The following is a 22702-nucleotide window of genomic DNA, read 5'->3' as shown; positions in this document are numbered from 1 at the left end:
TGAATAAAGAGGGAGTGAGCGGGTCGGTTGCCTGGAGCTTGTGTGTGTGAGTGTGTATTGTAGGGGATGGAGGGTCATAAGTAGCTGCTAAAAGGCTTGTGCCACCTCTGCTGAAGGAGGAGCCCTTCAGAAAACATCTCATCAGCTGAATGTCTGTGTGTGTGTGTGAGAGAGAGAGAGAGAGAGAGAGAGAGAGAGAGAGAGAGAGTGTGTGTGTCTGTGCACAATTTGAAGAGGAAGTGTTTTCGGGGACCAAACGGTGAGCTGGTGAATTTGCCATGGGTTCGGTGATTGCACACTTTCCTCCTCCCCCGTGACAGAGACACGTAAACACACAGTGTCTGGCCAGTGCACAGCATGTTAACGCCTCAGCTTTAATCATCACGTCTGTGGCAGGCTGACAGAACGTACCGCTCTGATCTGGCTCTGTTACACACTCACCGCATTTGCATACACTTAAGAAATCAGATTATTCTTGGCTTTCAAGCTTGACTCTTAACTTAATGAGGGAATAAAGAAAAGTCTATAAAACCCTTGAAATATGAGTTGCTTAAATTATTTTTACACATATGTAAAGCAATGCAAACAGCCATTTTTTTGCATCATTTCCAATTTCCTCTCAGTTATTAACCATTTCAGTACTCAACCAAATTTGAGATTGTGCCTGGGAACACCACAGATAAGATCAATGCTGCCTTTTTGCAGATGATGTGATTCTGTTGATGTCTTTAAGGCATGACCTTCAGGGTGAGAGTGGGAGTCAGCTCCTCCAAATCTGAAGCCATGGTTCTCAACAGGAAAAAGGTGGAATGCTCTTTCTAGGTTGGGGATGAGTCTTTGTCTCAAGCAGAGGAGTTCCAGGATCTCCGTGTGCTGATCACGATTGATGGCAAAATGAAGCATGAAATGGTTAGACTGATTGAGGCTTTGTCTTCAATAACGAGGGCATCGCTCTAGTCTGTCAAAGAAGAAATTAACCACAAAGGAAAAACACTTGATTTACTTGTCATTCAGTGTTCCAACCCTCACAAATGGTTGTGAGGTATGGATCATGACCACCAGCAATAGGAGCAAACCAGCTGCTGTAGCTGGTGGTAAACAAGAGATTGAGATCCTGGATAAAAGCTTCTGGAATGAGCTTCCTCTGTGGTTGGGCTCAGCATTAGAGATGGGACGAGAAGCTTGGTCATTCTGGGGAAACTCAGAGTAGAGCTGCCGTCTGTCTATATTAAAAGCTGAGATGGTTTTAGAATCTGCTCAGGATGCCTGCTGCATGCCTAGCTTTAAGGGTTTGTCTGGGCACATCCCATTGGAGGAGGACCCCAGAGCAGACCCAGAACTCACTGGAGGGATTATATACTGTATTGTCTTTGACCTGGGGATGCCTTGGGATCCCAGAGAAGCTGAAGAGTGTTGTTGGGGTGAGGGATGTTTGAGTTTCCTTCCTGGACTTGTTGCCTTCGCAGCCAGAACATAAATAAACAGAAGAAAGTTCATTTACAATACTCTAAACATCGACTTTCTACAGTTTTTCCAAAAGGCAGAAAGCCAGATGTTTTCTTTTGACAGAGCAACATGTTTTAGTGTATCAACAGCAAGCCAGCTGCTATAGCTGGTGGTTCACATGACAACATACAGTGGGGAATTAATCTCTGCATGATCTATCACTTGTGCTAAGGGCAGTAATATCTCATTGGGCTGCGATCGCGGGAGATTAGTTTGTGACTGAAAATTGTAAGAAAATGGGCAAACTTTCAGTTGCAGTTCTGTGTGTTTGCAACCAGCAAGCTGTGTAGTTGTGTTTTGGATGACCAATTTTTGAAAATCACAGCCTATTTTTGTGTGCGTAGCTTACAAACGGTAGCCTATTCTAGGCTGTGCACATTATTTTGTCACCCACCTTGGCAACCTCCCTTCAGATTTCTGATTTCATCTGCTGCAGTACACTTTTGAAAAGAAGATGGGCAGATTTGGACCAGTTTTTCAATGGTTATTTATCATCTGCATGGTTAGAGCTGGACATTCATGGCTTGAGCTTTGAATGTTTTCTGTTATGCAGCAGTAGAGCGCCTGCACTGGTGTCATATTAGAACTGAAGAATTGACAGAAACTAAACTGAAATGGGTTTGAGATGTCTACAATAACTCTGACTATTTTCACAGGAGACGTGTCACAAAAAATTGTTTGAATATGTTTAAATTTCAAGCAACGAGGCCGTGAGGAAACTGAGAACCCCTGCAAACGTTTCAAGCCATTTTAGAGACTCCCTCATGATTGCCACTCGCCAGTAAGTCTCCAACAGCCGCATCCAAGCGAAGTACTGCCTTTAACCGGCATTATACATCTTTATAATCATCCATCAGTCATTCCTTTTAAATGCAGTCACATTTAAACCTAAAATACCGATGAAAAATCTAAAATAAATCAGCATAAGTTCAAGGTCTTTATGTTTCAGTGCAGCATTACGGGGTCTTTGTTCTTTAATTGTTCACCACTGGCAGCATTCACACTAACTTAAAATTAGGATCCACGGGAGACCTGATGCTCTGCTATCAAGAATCCATCTGATTTGGACCCTGATGTGAATGTGCTTCACACAAGCTGAGTAGTAAGGGGAACGCTCACATGCCAGTGTGGCTGTTTTGATGCAGGTCGGTCTGAAACCAGTCTTTTGCCAGCTTGTCCACAGTTCCCCTCAGCTTTAATTTGAAGATCAGGTGAGCTCGCATGTAGCCACACACAATAACACGCAGAAACAAATATGTTCTACCCGCTGCTCCTTAATTCACAGCCTTTATATCATGGAAATGGTGGCGCTCAGATGGACAAAAGTGCTGTGGAAAAGTAATTGAAATGATTACAGTTGTCAACACAGAGGATGAAAGAAAAGGAAGATTGAGGGACACATAAAAAGGTGGATATTTTTTGCTCTATTGTCCCCCAGTGATGAACCACTCAAAGACGAGTGTTTACGGTACGGAAAGCATGTTCCCGAGCTGTCAGCCCCTCGGTAAGCAAGATTGTGGAAGACAAAAGGTGTGTGTGTCTGTGTCAAGGCCAGCGGCACACACACACACACACACACACACACACACATTGCCTACTGAATGTCTTCACACTGAGGTGAAGCTCTGTTTTTCTCACCAAAAGACCTATTTCTATCCTCTCCTGTCACTTCAGAACATGACACAGAGAGTGTGCATGTGAGGGTTTTTTTGTGAGTGTGGACCCATGAATGTTACCCTCAGAGCAATAGGTGTCTTCTGAAAATAAATATGGAGCAAACCCACGTCTACGTATCTGTTTGCAGAAAGGAATATGAAATGCATGCGTGATTAAAAGACAGTTATGGTGGAGGTTTGCTTGTTTTAGGTTGCTGAAGGAAAAATCTGAAGTCAAAAAAGCTTCAATGAGTTCCGTCCTAGGCTGTATTAAAGAGGTGTCTGATATTATGCAGAAATAATAACATTCTTTTGCTAAATTTTATGGTGAAACTGGGAGAAAAGGATTTGTTTCTCATAGAAGGGGTCCTCAAATGATAAACTTAAGTCTAGGTCTTGACCACTGGACACAGATTGGTTGCTACTTTTCAACAGAATGTTTTTTTTATTTCTAACCTCCACACATTTTTCCATTTTTATGGTAAATAATTTTAATAGTCACAGCTTTTTCTAGATTTAAAAGAGTGGTCCCCAAATGGACCAGAGTCTAGTTTCAGACCTAAATAAAGGCCTTTCCATACCCAGAAAGGTTGGTAAATTTTACTAAAATGTTTTTGTTTTTACCTGTCAATGTTTTCTCTCATTTATGGTCATTTACAGCAGGGCCCCTTAAATGGAGGACCTCAGTCCTTATCCAGACCCAAATTAATTCTTATCTGAAAATAGATTGGTTGGGAAATTTCAATAGAATGTTTTTGTTTTGTTTGTTTTGTTTGTTTGTTGCCTGCTCACTTTTCCTTGAATATACCGTAATTCATTCTAAGAGGCACTTCTCTTCTAACATTTATGAGTATTTTCATGAAAACTCGAAGTGCTGCATACTCCTGATTCTTCCTGCCTGTATATGAAGCTGCTAACTCATATATACTTTATATATGAACTGTACAATATATATTTTTGGGGACTTGCGTGAGAAAAATGTATTTAGACGGACCTTGCCAAATTGTAATAGAAGACCACTGCTTTTTAATAATTCCTTTTGTGTTTTTGTTGACCATTTTCACCTTTTCATATCTGAATAATATAGGCTATCTTCTTGTTTTCTTGTTTTTTGTCTGCATTTTTGGCTTTTTTAGTTTCCTCCTGCTTAATTTTGAAAGATTTTTTTTTGCCACCTGTGTCATCTGTGTTTTTCAGTTTAGTTTATTTATATAACACTAATTCATAGGGATGAGGAAAAAAATCCTCTCAGGGCACCATAATGAAAAGCAAACAGGTCCAATTTGAATCCAATTACAACCAGTTCACTTCAGACTAAAACGATCAGATTCAGATTCAAATCGATGCTTCCCTCTTGATAGTCTGATTGTAGTCGTCTAAGTTTGTTTGCCCTCATTTCTCTCTGTGCTTATAGCGCAGTCCTCCCCTGGTTGGTTTTTATCACCGGCCTGTGTGTGTGTGCGTGTTCGTTTGTATTTGCTGTTAGCAAATTATCTATAAAGTCCTTGGTGGACGTTAAACTCTAAGAATGTAATCTTTGGATGTGCATCGACAGCAGATTTGTTTTAGGAGTCAACCTGATTTACAGCTAATCAACCTTAGCAAGCACAAAGAATGGCTACAACTGAGTCAGTTTTAGAGATATTAAGCTAAAATGTGGTGTAGTGGTAGCTGAGAGGTATCCTCAACTCATAGTCTGAGCGCCGTTAAATGATTTCCATTCACTCTGGACTTCCACCTTCCCAAGCAGGACAAATGTCAATGAATGTTGTGCATTTCGCTCTTCCTTTCTCTCTCTTTCCCTAACAACATCACATTGTTTTTGCAGAGAAGTTTGTGTCTATTTTTTTTTGTGGCTATAAATCAGATCCAGCCTTTCTGAATTGTGCAGCTACACATACAGTACGTCCGTTTCTCAGCATTGTTTGTGCAAGCATCTTATTACAAATCCTGTACAAACGTCATGCCCGCAGACAGATTGACAGCCTGTTTCACCCCATCATGTATAATTTCGAATCAGACTCTGTCTCCTCACCAGTGTCTTCGAACTGATCAAAAAGCCCCTCCAAGCTCAAAGCTCCTCCACAATAACTGAAAACATGTCATTACAGACACACCACATCTTTACATTCCCTGTGCACTACTTTTGGTAATGCATCTGAGGCAGAGGGACGTCTCCCAAACCCTTTACAGCACTTCTCCGCACTGAGTGATAATGAGAGGAATTTTACACAATGGATCCACTTTTCTCTTTGGAGTCAGCAGGGAAAAATAGTGACAACGAGAAAAAAAACAGGGTATTGGGTAAAAAGAGGGGCTAATATGAGGCAAAAAAAAAGAGAGAAGAGGGAACGACTGTGAGAGCAAAAAAAAAAAGAGCGATTGACTAGATGAGAAAGGATGCATCATTTAATAATTGTAAATCCCACGAAGATGAGGTGTAATAGGACTTTCTTTCCTCCCACTGCTGCATTGGTAATTTATCCCTCTCTCTAGTCATCCATTTTCTACCTCTCTCTTTCACTCTGTCACCCATCAATCTTTTTCCAATTACCTGCTCTGTCTATCCACAAATCCATCATAATCATTTCCATGGTAACGGGTTGCATCCTCCATTGGCTTTGGCCTATTGTTAAATATAATTGCACACTAAACAGCAGTCTTTAGAAGCAAAAAAGGGGCTTACAAAGAGAAGCGCAGATTTAGATATTGTCTCGGCAACTAATGTCTCTCCCACATCTCTAAAGAGTCAACTTCAGAGCAGATTCGGAGCCTTAATTCAACCGTGACGTTCATTCCTCAGACGTTCTATTAACCATTATGTGCGGACTGGATTCACCCCGAGCTGATGAAACACCTTTGTGGCCCTCGAGGTTGTCAATTATTTGGGAAATGACAGAAAAGATTGGTCGATCCAAGCTTAGTAAAGATTAAAATGAGATTTTATTTGTTAAGATCATATGGGAACCAAGGCTGTTCTTTAAAGGGGGTCTTATTTTCTCTAACAGGTCATAATGGTAAGTTAAAGGTCACATTTTCTGACTGCCTCTTGATTATGGAATCATTTTTTCTTTACACACACACACACACACACACACACACACACAGTTTTGAGCCTCACCAAATCATTCATTTGTACCTATACTGCAAATTGATATGCCACACTGACTTAAACATAATTGGAATTAACTTTGTTAGCAAAATATCTCATGAACCTCTACATGGATTTTAATGAAATCTTCAGAAAGAAATCAATGGATGTACATCTACAACTGATTATATTTTGGAGTCAACCTCATTCAAGATGGCCACCACAGTCAACGGACCTTATAAAACACAATTATAGTTATAACATAGCCAGTTTTACAGGTATTTAGCTAAAATTTGGTGAATTAGTAGACGGGAATCATCCTCAACACATACTTTGAGCTGAACAGATTGTGCAACATCTTTCATCTTTGCTTAAAACCTTGGGCAGTAACTGCTTGAGTCAACCCTGTTTGTCTGTTGGCAAAATGTCTCATGAACGATTTCAATGAAGTATTTATTGTCTGTACTTCTACAAATGATTCACTTGTGGAGTCAAGCCAATCAAGGCGGCCACCCCAGATAATAAAAATGTCTATACCTCAGTGAACTTTGCAGATTGCAGCCACACCAGATCTAAAATCTGGTGTGGCTGTCAGTCATTCACAACACTTACTCCTAGCGCTAACAGATCACACGAGATATCACAATGTAATGTTTATCTCAAGGTTTGACCAAAAGGGCTATAACGCCACCATTTCCCAAAACAGTGGTCTAAAACTGTGGCATGAAATTCAAGGCCTTTAATTGGATTAAAAGTCTTTAACATTTGTGTATAGCCCTGGATGAATAAGCAGTGGTTCCATTCTGATAAAAGAAAATAAATAAAAGCTGTAGCCTGAGCATTAAACTCAACCGTCTGTGTCCTGCTGTGGGAAACAAACTCAGAACTGCAACCATTCACGTGGATGTGTATTTGCTGACCTCCAGTAATTGATATTTAGAAAGCACATAATGGTGTGAGCTTAATTAGCAAAACAATAAACAATACGTTTGTCATACATGAGGTAAAAGTGAGGCGGTTAACACTTCAAGGGCTTCAATTTCATGTAAAAAAAAAAGAGGGTGAAGTTTGTGTGTTTTTAGTTGTTTTGAAACGACTCAATCAGCCAGCGTTACATGTAAAAAATAGAAACTGCACAAACTCAAGACTGGCATTAATGCTATTTGGCTTGTTGCAGGTATAATTAGCCCACTTTTTCTCCCCCCAATTTGTTTTCAGCATTCTCTTGTTTTCAAGCTACTAGTCATTATTGTGAGCAATAGATAATGTTGGGGCACATGAGAGCAGATCCTGGAGCTGTACCTGGCACGACATGCTGATTGGACTCTGAAGAGGTTTGTTATTGTGTTGGTTAGTGTCAAGCATCACTCTCAACCTCCCCTCAGTCCACTGAGCTCCCATTCTCCCTCTCTTTGCCCTCAACTGGTGCTCTCTCTCTCTCTCTCTGCCTGCTCAGAACTACAAACTCACACACACACAGGCAAACAGACAGGAAGCGAGGGCTCTAGCGTTTCAAAATAAAAGAGTACAGTTTTTTTTTTTCTTTTGGTCCATTGAGGACATTCTTGTGCCACCTTCATTTCAAGCAGGAATGTTACTATTTATTGCCTCCAGAAGTCTTTAGAAGTCACCATTGCTCTATTTGTGCACCATCACTAAATGAAGTCTATTATTAAAAAAGATGTTATTCTCTGTTAGCTTTAATAGATGTTAAAACACTTTGCTGTCCTGACTTTGAATTTAAAGGAGCAGAGAAAAGGGAGAGAGACAAAGAGAAGGGAATAACTAAATGAGTGATCTAAAGTCTTAACGAATGGTAAAACTACAACACGGGCACTTTTATTGTTGTCTCGCTTGTCCTGTTTGGTTTACATTGCTGTTTTCACAATGTAACGTGGTGATAATGTACGCACATTTATGTTCCGATTTGAAACTAGGACGTAGCTAATTAACGTGGAACTATTAGGGCTCTAAACTATCCAAACAGCAGTTTAGACTGAGCCTTTAGAAAATTTTAATTTGTGAAAGTTTCAGATTTTACTCCTTCAACAATTCTCAGATGCCCACTTAAGAGATAAAGTTGTCAGAGAAGGCATTATAGGAAAAAATAAATAAAATGAAATGATATTATACATAGATTTCCTTTTAAGCTTGGCTCAGAGACTAAAACCATATTATATGCATATAAAGAAGTTTTCCAGGGTAATGTAACCCTGTTCAACCAGTCATATCTATTAATTGCTGTGAATATTATATTATTAACTGTAATTTGATTTAAAAAAATAAATAAATAAAAATCGTGAACTTTAATGGTATGCATTTTATTTTAGAAATTTTATTTAGAAGTTCAATGCAACACATACCGTATTTTATGTGCTTTTATTACACAGAAGATGTTTTGGTAAATACTGTTTTATATCAGATTTAATTTATGAAATCTAAATATTGGGATTTCCTTTAAGAATCTCTCCAGATTAAGTTGATGGGACTTCGTGTCCTCTTTACCCCAAAATGCAAGATGATGTGAAATCCAGCTTCAGTGGGTCGTTTTATGTTGAAAGTATGAACCGGAAGTCTTGCGGTCTGGTTTGACGCTGAACGCTCAGTCTGTGTGTGTATGTGCACGCGCGCGCGTATGTGTGTGTGTTTTCGGCTTCCTGCTGTCGCTCGGTGTCCGCTCGCCGTCTGTCTCGGCAGTGTTGAACGGCTCGCCATGGCGGAAGGACGCCGAGAACAACCGCCTCATCCTCTCCTCTCCTTACCACCGGCCAGCAAGCGACCCTGCCTCCGCCCCGCACCCCGAGGTCCCGGTCCGGGGCCCGGCCACGGCAGCGGGCTGCCCGGCTCCCGGTACCGTTCCCCGGAGTCTCTTTTGGACTGCGCCGCTAAGGCAGTAGCGGAAAAGTGGGCCTTTGAGAGAGTGGAGGAGCGCTTCGAGCGGATCCCGGAGCCCGTCCAGCGCCGTATCGTGTACTGGTCTTTCCCCCGCAACGAAAAGGAGATATGCATGTACTCGTCGTTTCAGTGCCGAGTCAGCGGCGAGGAGGGTCCGTCCGCGGCTGCCAGTGGGGCAGGGGGCACGGGGTCCGGAGCTACCACCGCCGGTGGCGGCGGCGGAGGACCTACCTCTGGCACCTCGGCTACCGTGGGGGCAGCCGGAGCCGTGGGAACGGGAGACGGACTGCCTTTCCGCCGGGGTATCAGACTACTAGAGACCGGCTGTGTGGAGAACGTTTTACAAGTCGGTAAGTGGAGTATTTTGTCGTTGAAGCGAAGCGAACCTTCTCCGGCGCAAACACCTCGTGGACCGTTTCCGAGTTCCTGCCGCTGCTGGGATCTGTTCTGAGGGGATGGGGGGGGGGGGGGGGNGGGGGTGATTGATGGAAGTTTTTCCTGCTATCGCGGAAAGTATGCAAAGCGCCTCACTTTCAGCGAAATTAAAGCCACGCGTGGCTCTTCTTGCGCTTGCAGTTCGGTAGACTTAGGGGACGGCGTTTGCTGTCGAGTTTAAAGTTAATTTCCATCAGTTTTCGTTGTTTCTTTGGACGGGGGATGGAAAAACGGAGCAAAGCCGATGCTGCTCGCTAGCTTAGCCGACCAGCTGCTGTTTAAAATTTAAAGGGCTTCCGAGTCTGTAGCCTCACCGCTGACTGTTGCGTTTGTGTCCCGTCGTTTTTTTTCTTTCACTCGTTTTCCCATTTGTTTGTGTTTTTCTGTTTTTTTTTTGTTTGTTTATTTGTTTTGGGTTTTTTTTTTTGGAGGGGTAACCAGCTGATTTGTCTTCCTATACGGAGCTGGAAGGAGCCGCCGTAATCCCCCCCCTCGGCTTTGAGTCAGGGGGGAGGCGGGGAAGAAGACGGCTGACAGACGCGGATACAAAAGGAACCAACGCGAACTCGTCGGTGTTGCGTTTATTCTGTCTGTTTGTTTTTTTTGTGAGAATTTCCAGTTCTGATTAATTTGTTTGTTCCTGAACTCAACTTCGGTTGAGAATGGCTTAATACACACACACACAAAAGGCAGTTATTGGATCTCTTGTTATGATTAATCCAGCGTTAATCCGCAAAAATCCTCCTGCAGTTTTTGTTTATTTGCTGCTGCAGGTCCAAAAGAAAGAAAGAAAAAAAAACCGGACAAAGAGCGCGTCGTCTCCAGGAGGAAAGACGCTCATCACCGAGGGGGTCGTCGCGTCGTTGTTTCTAATTCAAAGTTGAAGCAGGAGAAGCTGAAATGTCGCGTTTAAATTGGAGCAGTTCGCCCCGCAGCCTTCTGAGCCGCTCGCGACACAAAGGCTTTCCAGTGGAAATGATCGATAAGCGTCTCGCATTTCCAGCGCTGCAGAGAGAGAGAGAGGCTGCTTTCAAACAAAGGGCCATTCCGCAAAGCTCCATCTCCCGTCTCTTTCTCTGTAGCTCATCCCCCTCACCTCACCTCACTCACCCCCCTGTGTTTTGCGACGACCACAAACTGAACCCTGGCATCAGAGAGAGGGAAACACAGAGGAACGAAACCCAACAATTGTCACAAAAAGCGTCTTTTATGGTCACCAAGTGGAGTTTTTTTATTTATTTTTTTTTCTGGCCATATGGTGTGAGAGCCACTGGAGCTTCTCTGGGGTTTCATGTTGCTCTGATGAATCAGGGATGAGAATGAGGAGGGAGGGGGGGAGAAGAAGAAGCTCCAAACTGTCCATGACTGCTGTATCTAATTGCATCATATAGATGAACATTGATCCCACCCCCACAGCTAAAGGAAACCCAAGACTTCAGAGGATGACTTTAATATTTGCTCTGGGATGTATTTGTTACAGCCGGGCTTGATAAGTTCTGCGAGCTGGAGTCTTTTTGTGCTCCTTTTGGCCCATCTGAGGCTTGTGTGAGGGTTCTATCCTAATTATCAATCATAAAATGTGCCTTTAGAAAGCTCTAACTGGGAACTTTGTTGCACAAGTCACCGTGTGTTTTGCTATCAGAGCAGCTGTACTCCACTGGGGTCGGTTAAAGAAAATAATCTTACCAGGCTCACCTCACCTGACAGTGGGTCTTGCTTTTCCTTAAGGCGTTGTCTCGGGAATTTCTCGTGACTTCCGTAGGGTGGTCGACTTCCTCGCGTGGGTCGCAGAAGCACGTCGCCCCTGTCGCTTGAGTTTTGAACACCTTCAACAAATTTGTAGGACAGCTTTTTGGCCGAAGACGCCACAAAGTCAAGGCGGGCACCTCCTAACGGTCTAAGAAGCGCCGCAGCTGGATTTTGGCACCTGTATGGGAGCTCTCGGCCTCTGCCCCCAAAAAAAAACACATCCGGGTCTTAAAAAGCACACTGATAATAAACATATTGAAGTAGGTTTCAAGTGTGCTTAAGCAGATTCGATCATAAATGTGGGGGTGGGTACAAAACGACAGAATAATGTGCGCAGCCAAGAATACAGTTTCGCAAGCTGTGCACATGAAAACGAACTGTGATTTTTTTTTTAAACGCTGGCTGCTCAAAACGTGCCCGCACGGCCAGCTGGCCACTTGGTTCTCAAACGCTCAGAGTTCAGTGAGACTGCAACTGAAAGTTTTTGCATTTTCTTGGAATTTTCCCGCAACTTTGAGCCACCAACTAGCCTCCGGCAATCACAACTCGCTGAGCTACCACCTTTAAGGTCAGTTGTTGCAGCAGGCACGCAAGATTGTCTTTATACCAACAAACAGCAACAATATTCTACGTTTTTGTAATGTGATACGACTTGGCAAGTATGCTTGATTCCAGGGTAGCCACCTCAGAATTCGATCAGTCCTGCAGCTTGATAATAAAACGTTTGCTGATACATTTCATTTATCTTGAAACTTAAATGACTAAGACTTATTTGACATAGACACAGAGTTATATATGCCTAATAATAAAGAGTGCACAATACACTGGTAATCCCAGGCTGACCAACAATTAGCATATCTGTAATCTGTGACGTTTTAGGGGTTTCTACAATATTTTAAACAGGACTTTCTTAGTTTAAAGGTGCAGCAAACGAGCGTTGTTTTGTCACCGCTATTACGTCGTAAATCATAGGTTCCCTACAATATCCAGTCAGCTCTGCTTTTGGTTGTTCTCCTATTGTGTTTCCTGCTACCTCAACCGCAGGCAGTTGCAGACTGCCCAACATTAATTATTATTTTTCCTTTTTTTGGGGGGGGGGGCTGCATCCTTCTCTTCAGCCTTTGACTGCTGCTATCAGTTGCAAGGGTGGAAAAAGCCGTGACATGTTTTGATCAAATGTGCCTCGTGTCAGTAAGGACGCTCTTAAGTCGCGTTACTTGGCTGTAAAGTCAACACGCAGCCAGCAAAGCTGCGCGGCCGACACGGCAGTGTTGTTTATATTGAAACTCTCGCTCCTCGTCGGAGTCCCCTCTTCAACAGTAGGCGTTGCTACAGAGAAATAATCCAGCCTGCAGCAGAAGAGTTTACAGGAAACTCTTAACTGCAGCTCAAACGTATTCACACACGGCCAGAGTTAAAATAGCAGAGATTTAAGGGTCTTCGAAGCAATACTGTTGCGACTTTTAGACGCCACTGTATAACCTTTAACTGTATTACTGTAGGCTTTAAAATAGAGGCGGTTCTTGTTTTCAGAGACAATCATTTTAGTAGCAAAACGCTGCTCTGTGAATAGAAATGAGACTGAACTACTAGATGACACGCACGCCATGGTTGCTCAACCTGAAAAAAAAAAATAGGCTCCTCAGGCAAAAACTAGCAATAAGAGAGACAGGAATTTAACTGTCAAACCCCGAATCACGAAAACGAAATGCTTCGACAAAGCTTTTTTTTTTTTTTTTTTAACTTTACTCAGTCATGTGGCTGAAGTTGTCTTGTCGTGACATTCAGAGACCAAAAGTCAGCTGTTTGTCTCCATTGATTGGGGGGAAAAAAGAACACAATCTCATTTAGAGCTGGGCAAACAGGGAGCGCAGATGTATTCCTATTTACTGACCTCCAATTTTACATCTCGCCGAGGATGAGCACGGACAAGATGGGGAAAAGAATCGCTTAAACTTGTGAGGCTTTCCTGTCAGATTCATTTCTTAATCAGCAAACCTGAAAGAAATGAATTGACCGGCATGTCTCTTATTGATGCCTTGCGTCCTTTGTGCGTTATGGGTTAAGAGCCTTTGTACGTCAGCCTCCTTTAACAGTAATACTAACGGACTGAAAGGACGTGAGCTCATCAACAACTCATTGGCCCATGTGCTCATAATAATCCACTCCTTGCCCCGAGTCATAATTAGAATAATCAAAGTAAAGCATGATTGTTTTTGTCATACAACCCCCTCCCTCCCCTTACACTGCACACACACACACACACACCGGCTTACTCAGAAGCCCCGGTGCTGGAGCCTTTATAAAGTCCTCAGAGAACAGGAGGAAGGGATATAACTGGAGGGAGGGAGGGGTGGGGTGAATGGGGTCCTTCAGCTTTGAGTCAAGCGTTGGGATTATTGGGTCATGCTTTGTTACCCAGCTGTAGAAAAACCCCTTGTTCACAGAAAGAGTGTGTGTGAGTGTGTGTTTGTGTGTCATGGAGGGAAGGGCGGGGGGGGGGTGTCTTGTTTGCTCGTCGTTGTTGTCGAGACGGAGACGTTAAAGCTGTTTTGGATCCCTGACGCCTTCGGAAGCATCGACGGCTTGGTCGAAGCGGGACAGCGAAGTCCAAAATAAAAACAAACATTTAGGCCTTTAAACAAGTCATTTAAAGTTTCCCTGGGTTTTCATTTGGAAATGTGGTTTTATTTGTATGTGACATGGGGCGAAATGTGCAAGAGCAAGGTGCTTTTTTTATCGGGTAGTTTGTCACAAAGGTACAGTAGGTATTGATAGTTTAATTGCTTCTGTTCCAATGTGGGTTTCTAAATGGCATACAGTCGGGATGAACAAAGTTTGAAAACTAGCAGCTTCTGGGTTTGTTTTCGCCCTCCTACAAATGCTTTTGTTTCATTTTAATTTAGATTCTTGATTTTGTTCGTATGCATTCACCGTCGAGGTCGTGACTTTCAGTTCGACATACAAAAAGCAGCGTCTTGCCAGTGTTTGCTCAGACGTAATTTCCTGGCACGATGACCGCGGGTCGCCTTGTTGTGGAAAAGCTCGTTAGCTTCTGGTTTAAATCTGCGTTCTCGGTTTCTCAAGAGTGCCTTGTGATAAAAGCCAGACAGAAGGAGGTGGTGAGCTCATCCTCTGTTGCCTCATCACCCATCTTTCTTCCTTGACGTCTCAGGACTGAATCTGACTCTGCTCGCTTTTTATCTTTGCTTCCATAACTCAATCTTTGATGTCTGGAGCTTTCTTTTTTTTCTTTTTTAGCCCAGTCTTTGTTCTTTGTCTCCTTTTACAAAATATGTAAACCCCATATGTTTCCTACCATATGTTTCCTATTTATCAGCTTCTTTTATGGGGTTCTCTCTCTCTTCATTTCCTCAACTAGATGCTCGGTTCGGTTTTTGAGCCGAGAGCTTCTTCGTTTGCTCAAACCTGAAACTTCAAGTAATTATTTTTAACTTCCATCCCTCTGCTCTTCTGTCCTCTTTCTGCGCTGCCAGTTGAGGAAGTGTTAGTGGTCTGAATGGGGAGGATGAGGGGAAGCTGGAAAGAGTCAGTCATGACTCTGAGGTCAGGTGGTTGCCGCCGACGCTCTGGGCTTGCAACTCAGCAGTGTTTCCAGTCTGACGGGAAGTTGGTTCAGCTGTTTTTTTTTTTTTGGGTAACTTCTCTGAGGTCAGAGCCTGGCTCTGAATTAGCTGAGAGTTTTAGACTTAAAAATGAAGGGAAGTCTCTTCATGTTTCAGTTGTTTGCTTCATATCGAAGACTTTTCCACGTTTTGCTTTTATTGACTTCTGTTCGTTGTGTTGTCGACACTTTCTTCAGGTAATTTAATTCCAAACTAGGAACATTTGTTGAAGAAGCTGAAAACTGAGTTGTTAATGTTAAGACAATCAGAAGAAAAAGCTAAAATGACTAAAACAGTGGCATAAAACTACAGTTAGAATAGAAAATAAAAACTACTATTATCAAAGCAGGAGTTATAAGTTAGACCAGAAAACTAACTTATAACTACATGAGCAAAAATGAGCAGACTAGTAGCTGAAAGCTAAAATGAGCATACAAGTAGCTGAAAGCTAAAATGAGCAGACTAGTAGCTGAAAGCTGAAGTGAGCATACAAGTAGCTGAAAGCTAAAATGAGCAGACTAGTAGCTGAAAGCTAAAATGAGCAGACTAGTAGCTGAAAGCTAAAATGAGCAGACCAGTAGCTGAAAGCTAAAATGGCCAGACTAGTAGCTGAAAGCTGAAGTGAGCATACAAGTAGCTGAAAGCTAAAATGAGCAGACTAGTAGCTGAAAGCTGAAGTGAGCAGACCGGTAGCTGAAAGCTACAATGAGCTGACTGGTAGCTGAAAGCTACAATGAGCTGACTGGTAGCTGAAAGCTACAATTAGCAAAACTTTAGCTAAATGTTAAAATGATCAAAATACTATCTAAAATTGAAACTAGTGAAACGGTATCTAAAAAAATAAAGCTAGTACACTGAAGCAGATTTCAAAGAGCACAGTGTTTTTCAAGGATTTAAAGAGTTCCTCATTCATTTAAAATGAAAAAGAAAATGTCAATAAAGTGAAATATTTCGAAACGTAGAGAAGTTAGAGAAAACGCTGTGTCGTCTTAAACAAGCTGAAGGATTTTCTGTATGAATGTTTTAAAGCTGAATATATCCTGAAGTAGCTCGGACGATTATTTTTCCTGGTTAGATTTTTCTTTTTAAAGCTCCCCGCACTCATATGTCTAACAGCAGACGACATTTTTACCCATGATATGAAGAGTGTCACCAAAAGTAATTCACACACAGAATTATGACCGAACTCCACAGCTGCTACTGCTCTACAGACAGGATTTTTTTTCTTTTCTCCTCCCTGTTTAAAACATCTTAAATGCTCACCGTTTTAGTTCGCTGTTGCTCTCAGCAGCTGCGTTTTCAGCTTCAACGTGCAGCTGTTTTCACTGAAAACTAGCCAGTTGTCATACAGTCTAAAGTGTTAGCGTGAAATACCGTATATAGATTTGTCAAATGTCTGGAGACACAACCTGCTAATGAACACTATAATGAAGTAGCTTCTTCCAGTTTCAGGTATTCTTCTGCTGAGGAGGGTTTCAAGTGCTCAAAGCCACTGTTTAGTTAAAAAAAAAAACATTTTTAGGAAAATAAAGGCTACACAAAGTGGTGTACACAACTTTTCCTAATGAAGCATCACAATTGTAGCCACATTTACAATATCCCCCTTCCTATTTAAGCCGTTTGTGACTCATGTTTTGAGATTTTTTCAAACAGATTTATTATTTAAATGCGTTTTGACTATTTTATATTCATAATTGGTACTTTCAAGCACCAGTTTCAAGTTCAAGCTTTCAAGTGCTTCAGCCTTCGCTAGTTCTGTCAGTACAAAAGCACGTTTGAATTTCTTAGCCGTGTTTTGCTCTCGCTCATTCATTCGCTCCGTATGTTCTCGGCGTTCCGTGCCCCCAACTGTAGCGTAGCTCTCAGGCGCGCTCTCATGGTCAGCCCCTTCCCCTCTCTCTCCCAAAACAGAGAGAGAGAGGATATTTAATCAGTCTAATTAATTCCACGCCCGCTGCACTCAAAAGGAGACAATCGGTAAAACAAATCACCGCTGCATTCTTATGAGCTCTCAGAGAGGCTTGTGAGAGATGAGGCCATTAAGAAGAAGTTTCTGCTTTTGCACTCATCAAAGACGGCCCGCACCTGTACGCGCACACGTGTGAGAGTGCGCGGTTTGTGATTGTATAAAATCGTTAATCAAAGGGGTTTTTTTTATACGAGGGCTTCATCCACCAATTTGAGACACAAAAAGCATGATGGAAGAGGGCTGGGATGGTAATTATTCACGTTTTTTTTTTGTTGTCTCGTTGTTGCTGCTAAGTGCTTTGCTCGCTGCTTTTTTTTTGTCTTGTAAGTTAAAAAGGGATTTTTAGAGTTCAGAAATGGGAAGAACAGGAAATTGGTCGAAGTTTGGAGCATTTTATTTATATTTTAAGACTTCCCACCTTTTAAGGCCTTCCTCACACTGGTCAACCACTTTGCTACACCCTACGTGGCCTATTAAAGAGGGCTATATTGCTGCAAATTTGGAAAACCTTCAGTCTAAAGGCATTTGTGACTATGCCACGCTAATAGTACTCGCCACTTAGATTTTTGCCTGTTACTTTATTAGCCCTCTTCACACTCTATCCTCCCACTCAGGCAAGGTTCTCATCAGGATTCAGAAGGTTGTTAGCTTTATGAATCTGCCATAGGTATCATGTCTATGCCATGTTGTCTCCGTGACCTTGTCACGATCTCAGCCTAGGCGTGAGGTCAATCTGACCAATCTGAGCCGGTGCATGTCATACTAAATGTCCCACATTTTGGGACACTACAACTATAAATTTCAAAGTATTTTGCTGGAACTTAATGTTGTAGACCAGCAAAAAGTAGCACATAATTATCAAGTGGAAGAAAAATAGTAATTTTTTTTTCCCAAATAAAAACTTTTCACTGAAATCCAGCACAACCGATTGCCTTCAGAAGTCACCAAATCTAAATGTACAGCTGCCTAAGAGCTTAGTTACAGAGTGGTGATCAAAAAGCATCATGAAGACCAAGGAGCCACCAGACAGGTCAGGAATAAAGCTGTTGAGAAGTTTAAAGCAGGGTTACATTTAGCCTTACGGAGCACTGTTCAATCTATCAGCTGAAAATGGGGTATGGTACATCTGCAAACCTACCGAGACACGGCTGTCCACCTAAACTGGCAGGCCGGGCAAGGAGAGCGTTAGTGGGAAGAAAATGTGTAATAACGCATGGAGTTTAGGTACGCTTCCACCACGTTTCACTCCAGACTTGATGCGCCGCCACCGAAATGATAAACCACCACAACTTGGCTACAAACAGCTGCTCGTGAACCTATGCAGGCCCAGTTTACACACCGCCGTTTTTCGATGAATCCAGGGCGTTTCTGTTGCACTTCGGCCGTTCACGTACATGACAGCAGCGACAGGATTATCTGACACCGAAACGTTTCGAATCAAGGTCTCAAGGTGGAACTTCCTGTTGGATTTCAAAGGAGGAACGTGTGAAATCGCACGTCCCCACCACAGACGGCGGCAGTCAATAGTTGTTTTGCGCATGCACGAGCAGATAATAACAGTAATAATGGCGGATAGCAGAGTGTTGATTGTGCTACTCACCCTTTTCAGCATGTAGCAGCAACCCAACCTCCCTGTCGGTCCAATCAAATGTTCGTGTCTTCACCATTTTGGATATAACACAGCTACAACAGATTCAACGGGCACGGGATTTCCATGTAAACGTGTGGCTTTTTCCCAACTAACATGGGAAAATCTCTTTCCAGGAGATTGGTCACAGGTAAACAGGGTCCAAGTATGATGGGACTCCCACTGCTTTCCTAATAGATGTCTGAAGACCTCGCCAAGACCCAGCATAGGCCAGTCACATTCAGGCTGATTTTCCTTAAGTTGTAACCGAGTCGTCATCTAGTGTGAAGGAAACTTAAAGGGCTCAACTGGATCTCTTTGGCTGTGTTTGGATGTTTTTTGTTCTTCCTCCTTGCTCAAGCTATAGCGCTGACCACAACTTTGCAACCTATCAGACAGGAAGACTATATTTGAAGTCAGCATAGAAAGTTACAGCTCAGTGTCAGAGCTTTTATTGCATATTATCACTATAAAACAGATTGAAATAACTAAAATCACCTCTTTTTGTTTATGCATGCATTTGTTTATTGCCTTGTATCGTAGTCAGGTTTTTAAAATGTTGTGCAAACCAGGCTTCAGGTGTTTCATCCACACTTTTGCCGTTTTGCTGCCTGAACCGCAGCCTCGTTTGCAGCAGCAAGTAAAAATGGCCTTCTGTACCGCTGCTGCTGTTTGCTCAGCTCTGTCTCTAAACAACAGCTCCTTTCCCAAAGTGGTGTATCAGCACAAGTGTGTATGATATAACTCACAGAGCAAACACATTTTTACTACTCCTTTCATTTTCTTGTGCCTCCCTCTCTTGTGTGTGTGTGTGTGTGTGTTCCTCCCACCTTCCTTCGGGTGGTGGGTGTGCAATCAACAGCCAAGATCAATGGCGGGTTTGTTCTTTTAGCTCTCAAAGCCGACGGCCTCCTGTGTTCAGTTATTGCACACTTCCACACCTGTCTTTTATTAGCTTTCTGAGTGTGTACAAGTGTGTGTGTTTACCGTGGTCGTTGCACACATTTGGCCCGCGTCCACATCTCAGAGACGAGCCGGACTAGAAAGAAAACACGGAGGCTCGCAGGCTGGACTATTATGCCCTCGTTTGGTTGTAATTGCCTAACAAATGTTGGAAGAAAGGAGAGAAATTGACAAACGTGCAGGGGAATGGGAGGTAATTTGAAATGCAAAGCAGACGTGGAGTGAACTATAATGTGATCAGACTAATTGTGCATGAGAAATGCTACATTACCAGCCCACCTTCTCATGTAATATAACCCCCTAGCTCTTCCTACACGAGGTCCTGTGGTGCATTTCGACAAAAAGATCAAAACTACGGCTGTGAAAAGGCAGGAACTCTGGGATGGCTTCAGATGTTGAGGATAGCAGTAATGACTAACATTGTTTTTTTGTTTGTTTGTTTGTTTTTATATAAAGTAAATGACCTGTCTGATTTGTACAGGATGTGGTACTCTTATCTGAACTTATTCATGCATATTGGATGCACATTGACTTGCAAATCAAGTAATTTTAACCGAAACTAAAACCCATCATTACTCTGTTGACCTCAAACTTATTTAACTATTCCCCCTTTGTGATATTGAGTATGAGAAATAAACTTGCCCCTTCTAATGAATTGATGGTTGGAGAGAACTCAGTCAAGCAAAACCTTTTTTCATCTTTTTTTATTGAACTGAAGGAACTTTCTGGATGAAGGTTTAGTCAGACAACAATTAGCCTATGATAAAGTCCAAAAAACAAGTCTTTCCACCTGTAACTCTAAAGGGTTTTTCTTTTTTTCTTCTTACAAGAGCCAGCTTTTAACTGCCTTCATAGAAAATAGTTTAAAAAAAATAGTTTATTTCTACGTACAGAGAGCCACCTCAGAACCATGTCATTGTATCACCTAAAATGTCTCCTCCAGTATATTTTTGTTCCCCTTCTTTGTTGTATGAATTTCTGTAAAGAACTGTATTACAGGGAGATGGTTTACACAAATCTCAGTATTTGTGTTGATATTCCTCAAAGCAGATGGTTTTTAATCCCATTTTAAAGCATCACCCCCCTTCTCCTACTGATACGCTTACACCTACCCTTTGGCCCGTAATTCAAAGCTGTAATAAGTAGCAGAGTTAAAGTATTTCATTGCAATTTAGGATATCCATTCAAGAAGTCGATATGCCAGTAGTTTTGTTTTTTTCTTTGCTTTTCTTTTAACATAAACGAACACAACATAACTGTGCCCAAATATGACATGTAAAACTAGCTTACTTGTTATGGACAAATTATTATTAGTAACGTAATACATTGAAACGCATCAAACTAGACATGACAAATGTTTTACTGCTAGTAAAATCATTTGAACTGGAGAAATCCCTTTTAACAGAAAGTGTCACTGTTTGTGTCTGTTGTCATCTAAAGAGGAGAGTGAATCCTGGGCCCGTACATCTTGAGATCATGGGCTCTTCAAGCCAGTTAGATTATATTTGACCTTTGACACTGCACAGTATCCTCAGCCATGTCCTCTTCTTGGTTTGGTTGAATTAGCAGAGCACAGAAATGTACATTACATAGAAATAAAGTACAGTCGGTTCTGTTGCTGTATTTGGGAACAGCCTGCCCTCTGGATGCTTTTAGTCATAGCTTTTTGTTTTCCGTTTCTGTACTCATGACGTTGCACTTTGTGTCAGCCGGTCCTGACCGTTTCTTGATTTTTATGCTTTATAACGCTTCCCAGCTTCCCTTCGAATGCAGTGAATATTATTTTTATTGCATTGCCCATCTCCTCTTGGAATGGGAAGTCATAGATCATGGATTTCAGATAGTCACCCCTTCCTCTTTATTTTTTTAAACTTCTTTAAATACACACAAGGTTGTGTATTGCAGAGAGTGTGTGTATTCGGTGTTTTCCCAATCTTTGCAAAAGACCTTCACAACAACAAAACAGTCAGCAAAACTGACGAAGGCCCATAGGAATTGTGTGTGTGCAGCCATTTTACTTGGATTAGAAATTATTTCCATACATTTGGTCGACTCTGATCCCAAGAAACCAAATTCAACAAACCTATTTTATATATATATATATATATATATATATATATATATATATATATATATATATATATATATATATGTAGCTGTCATTTCACAGGCTGCTGCATTCAACAGTTTAAATGTAATCCATCAGCACTGACCTCCTCCAAAGATGTGAATTTTTCTGCTCGCAAAGGTTTGTCTGTTTCGGGTCATGCTGTGCATTTCATCGCTCCTTCCACCTCCACCATTCCATCTCCCCAAACGTGTGAATAAGGTTTAAAAGGAAGCACTTAGTGCTAAAAGTATGAATAATTGTATCAATTGGAGACTGAGTTGCCTATTATAGTGATTCAGACTGTCAGTGTGCATTAGCAAATGGACCTGGTGTGTGGCTGAATTATTCTGAATCTTTCATTATGTGAATCTGAAATGTGACCAGCAGACACCGTTTTACCCTCAATTGTCCTCAGACGCCTCACACACACGGTTGTTTTTTTTCAATACAACTTGGTCAGTCAGTTGCTAGTGCTAAATGTATCCTCTGTACACCTGCTAACGTTCTATTATCCACTGATACAGCATGTTGCTAAAGGCTAAACTGTCTGAAATGTTACAAGGGAAAAATGAAGAACTCACACAAACCTTTCGGCTGTTTACTTTGCATCAAGCCCGACTCCTATTAAATCTCCATTTCTTAGTTGTACCTCTACGGCCTTCCGCTCAGTCTGAGTCACAGCCATATTTTAAGAGCCTTTTGGGTCATGATGTTCTGTTGATGGTCTTTTTCTTCAATAAACCAGCTGCCAGTTGGTATAGCCAACTTACACGCAAACATATCAAGTTCCAAAAAGGAATTTGAAAGAAATCAATTCACCATTTTATGTACATTTTTCTGCTGCATTTTTCCACAATTTCCATTCCTCTTTCTCAGCTTGTCCCCTCACCTCCCTCCCTTCCGTTTTTCCCCCCTTCCTGCTAATAACAGCACTCAGTGTGGTTTCTTTGCTGGAGAAGGCCTGCTATGGCCCATTAGGCCAGCGTCTCACCGACAAATGAACGGTGAGATGACTGCAGAAAGGAGGGGGTTAGGAGGAAAAATGGGACGGGGCAGGGATGGGATGGGTGAGAAAG

General features: G+C 42.0%; 1 protein-coding gene across 1 annotated transcript in view; it reads left to right on the top strand.

Moving 5' to 3' along the window:
• The first annotated feature begins 8885 nt into the window (after positions 1 to 8885).
• zswim5 (zinc finger, SWIM-type containing 5) overlaps positions 8886 to 22702 on the top strand; it is a 59843-nt gene continuing 46026 nt past the window's right edge. The window contains exon 1 of the mRNA XM_017420933.3: positions 8886 to 9497. Coding sequence (XP_017276422.2) covers positions 8888 to 9497 — 610 coding nt within the window. The 5' untranslated portion in view covers positions 8886 to 8887. The remainder of the gene's footprint in view (positions 9498 to 22702) is intronic.

This window comes from Kryptolebias marmoratus, linkage group LG20 (genome assembly GCF_001649575.2).
Source record: "Kryptolebias marmoratus isolate JLee-2015 linkage group LG20, ASM164957v2, whole genome shotgun sequence".
In the NCBI taxonomy this organism is placed as follows: domain Eukaryota; kingdom Metazoa; phylum Chordata; class Actinopteri; order Cyprinodontiformes; family Rivulidae; genus Kryptolebias; species Kryptolebias marmoratus.
Note: the sequence above shows the minus strand (reverse complement) of the source record. Positions and strands in the feature narration are given on the sequence as shown.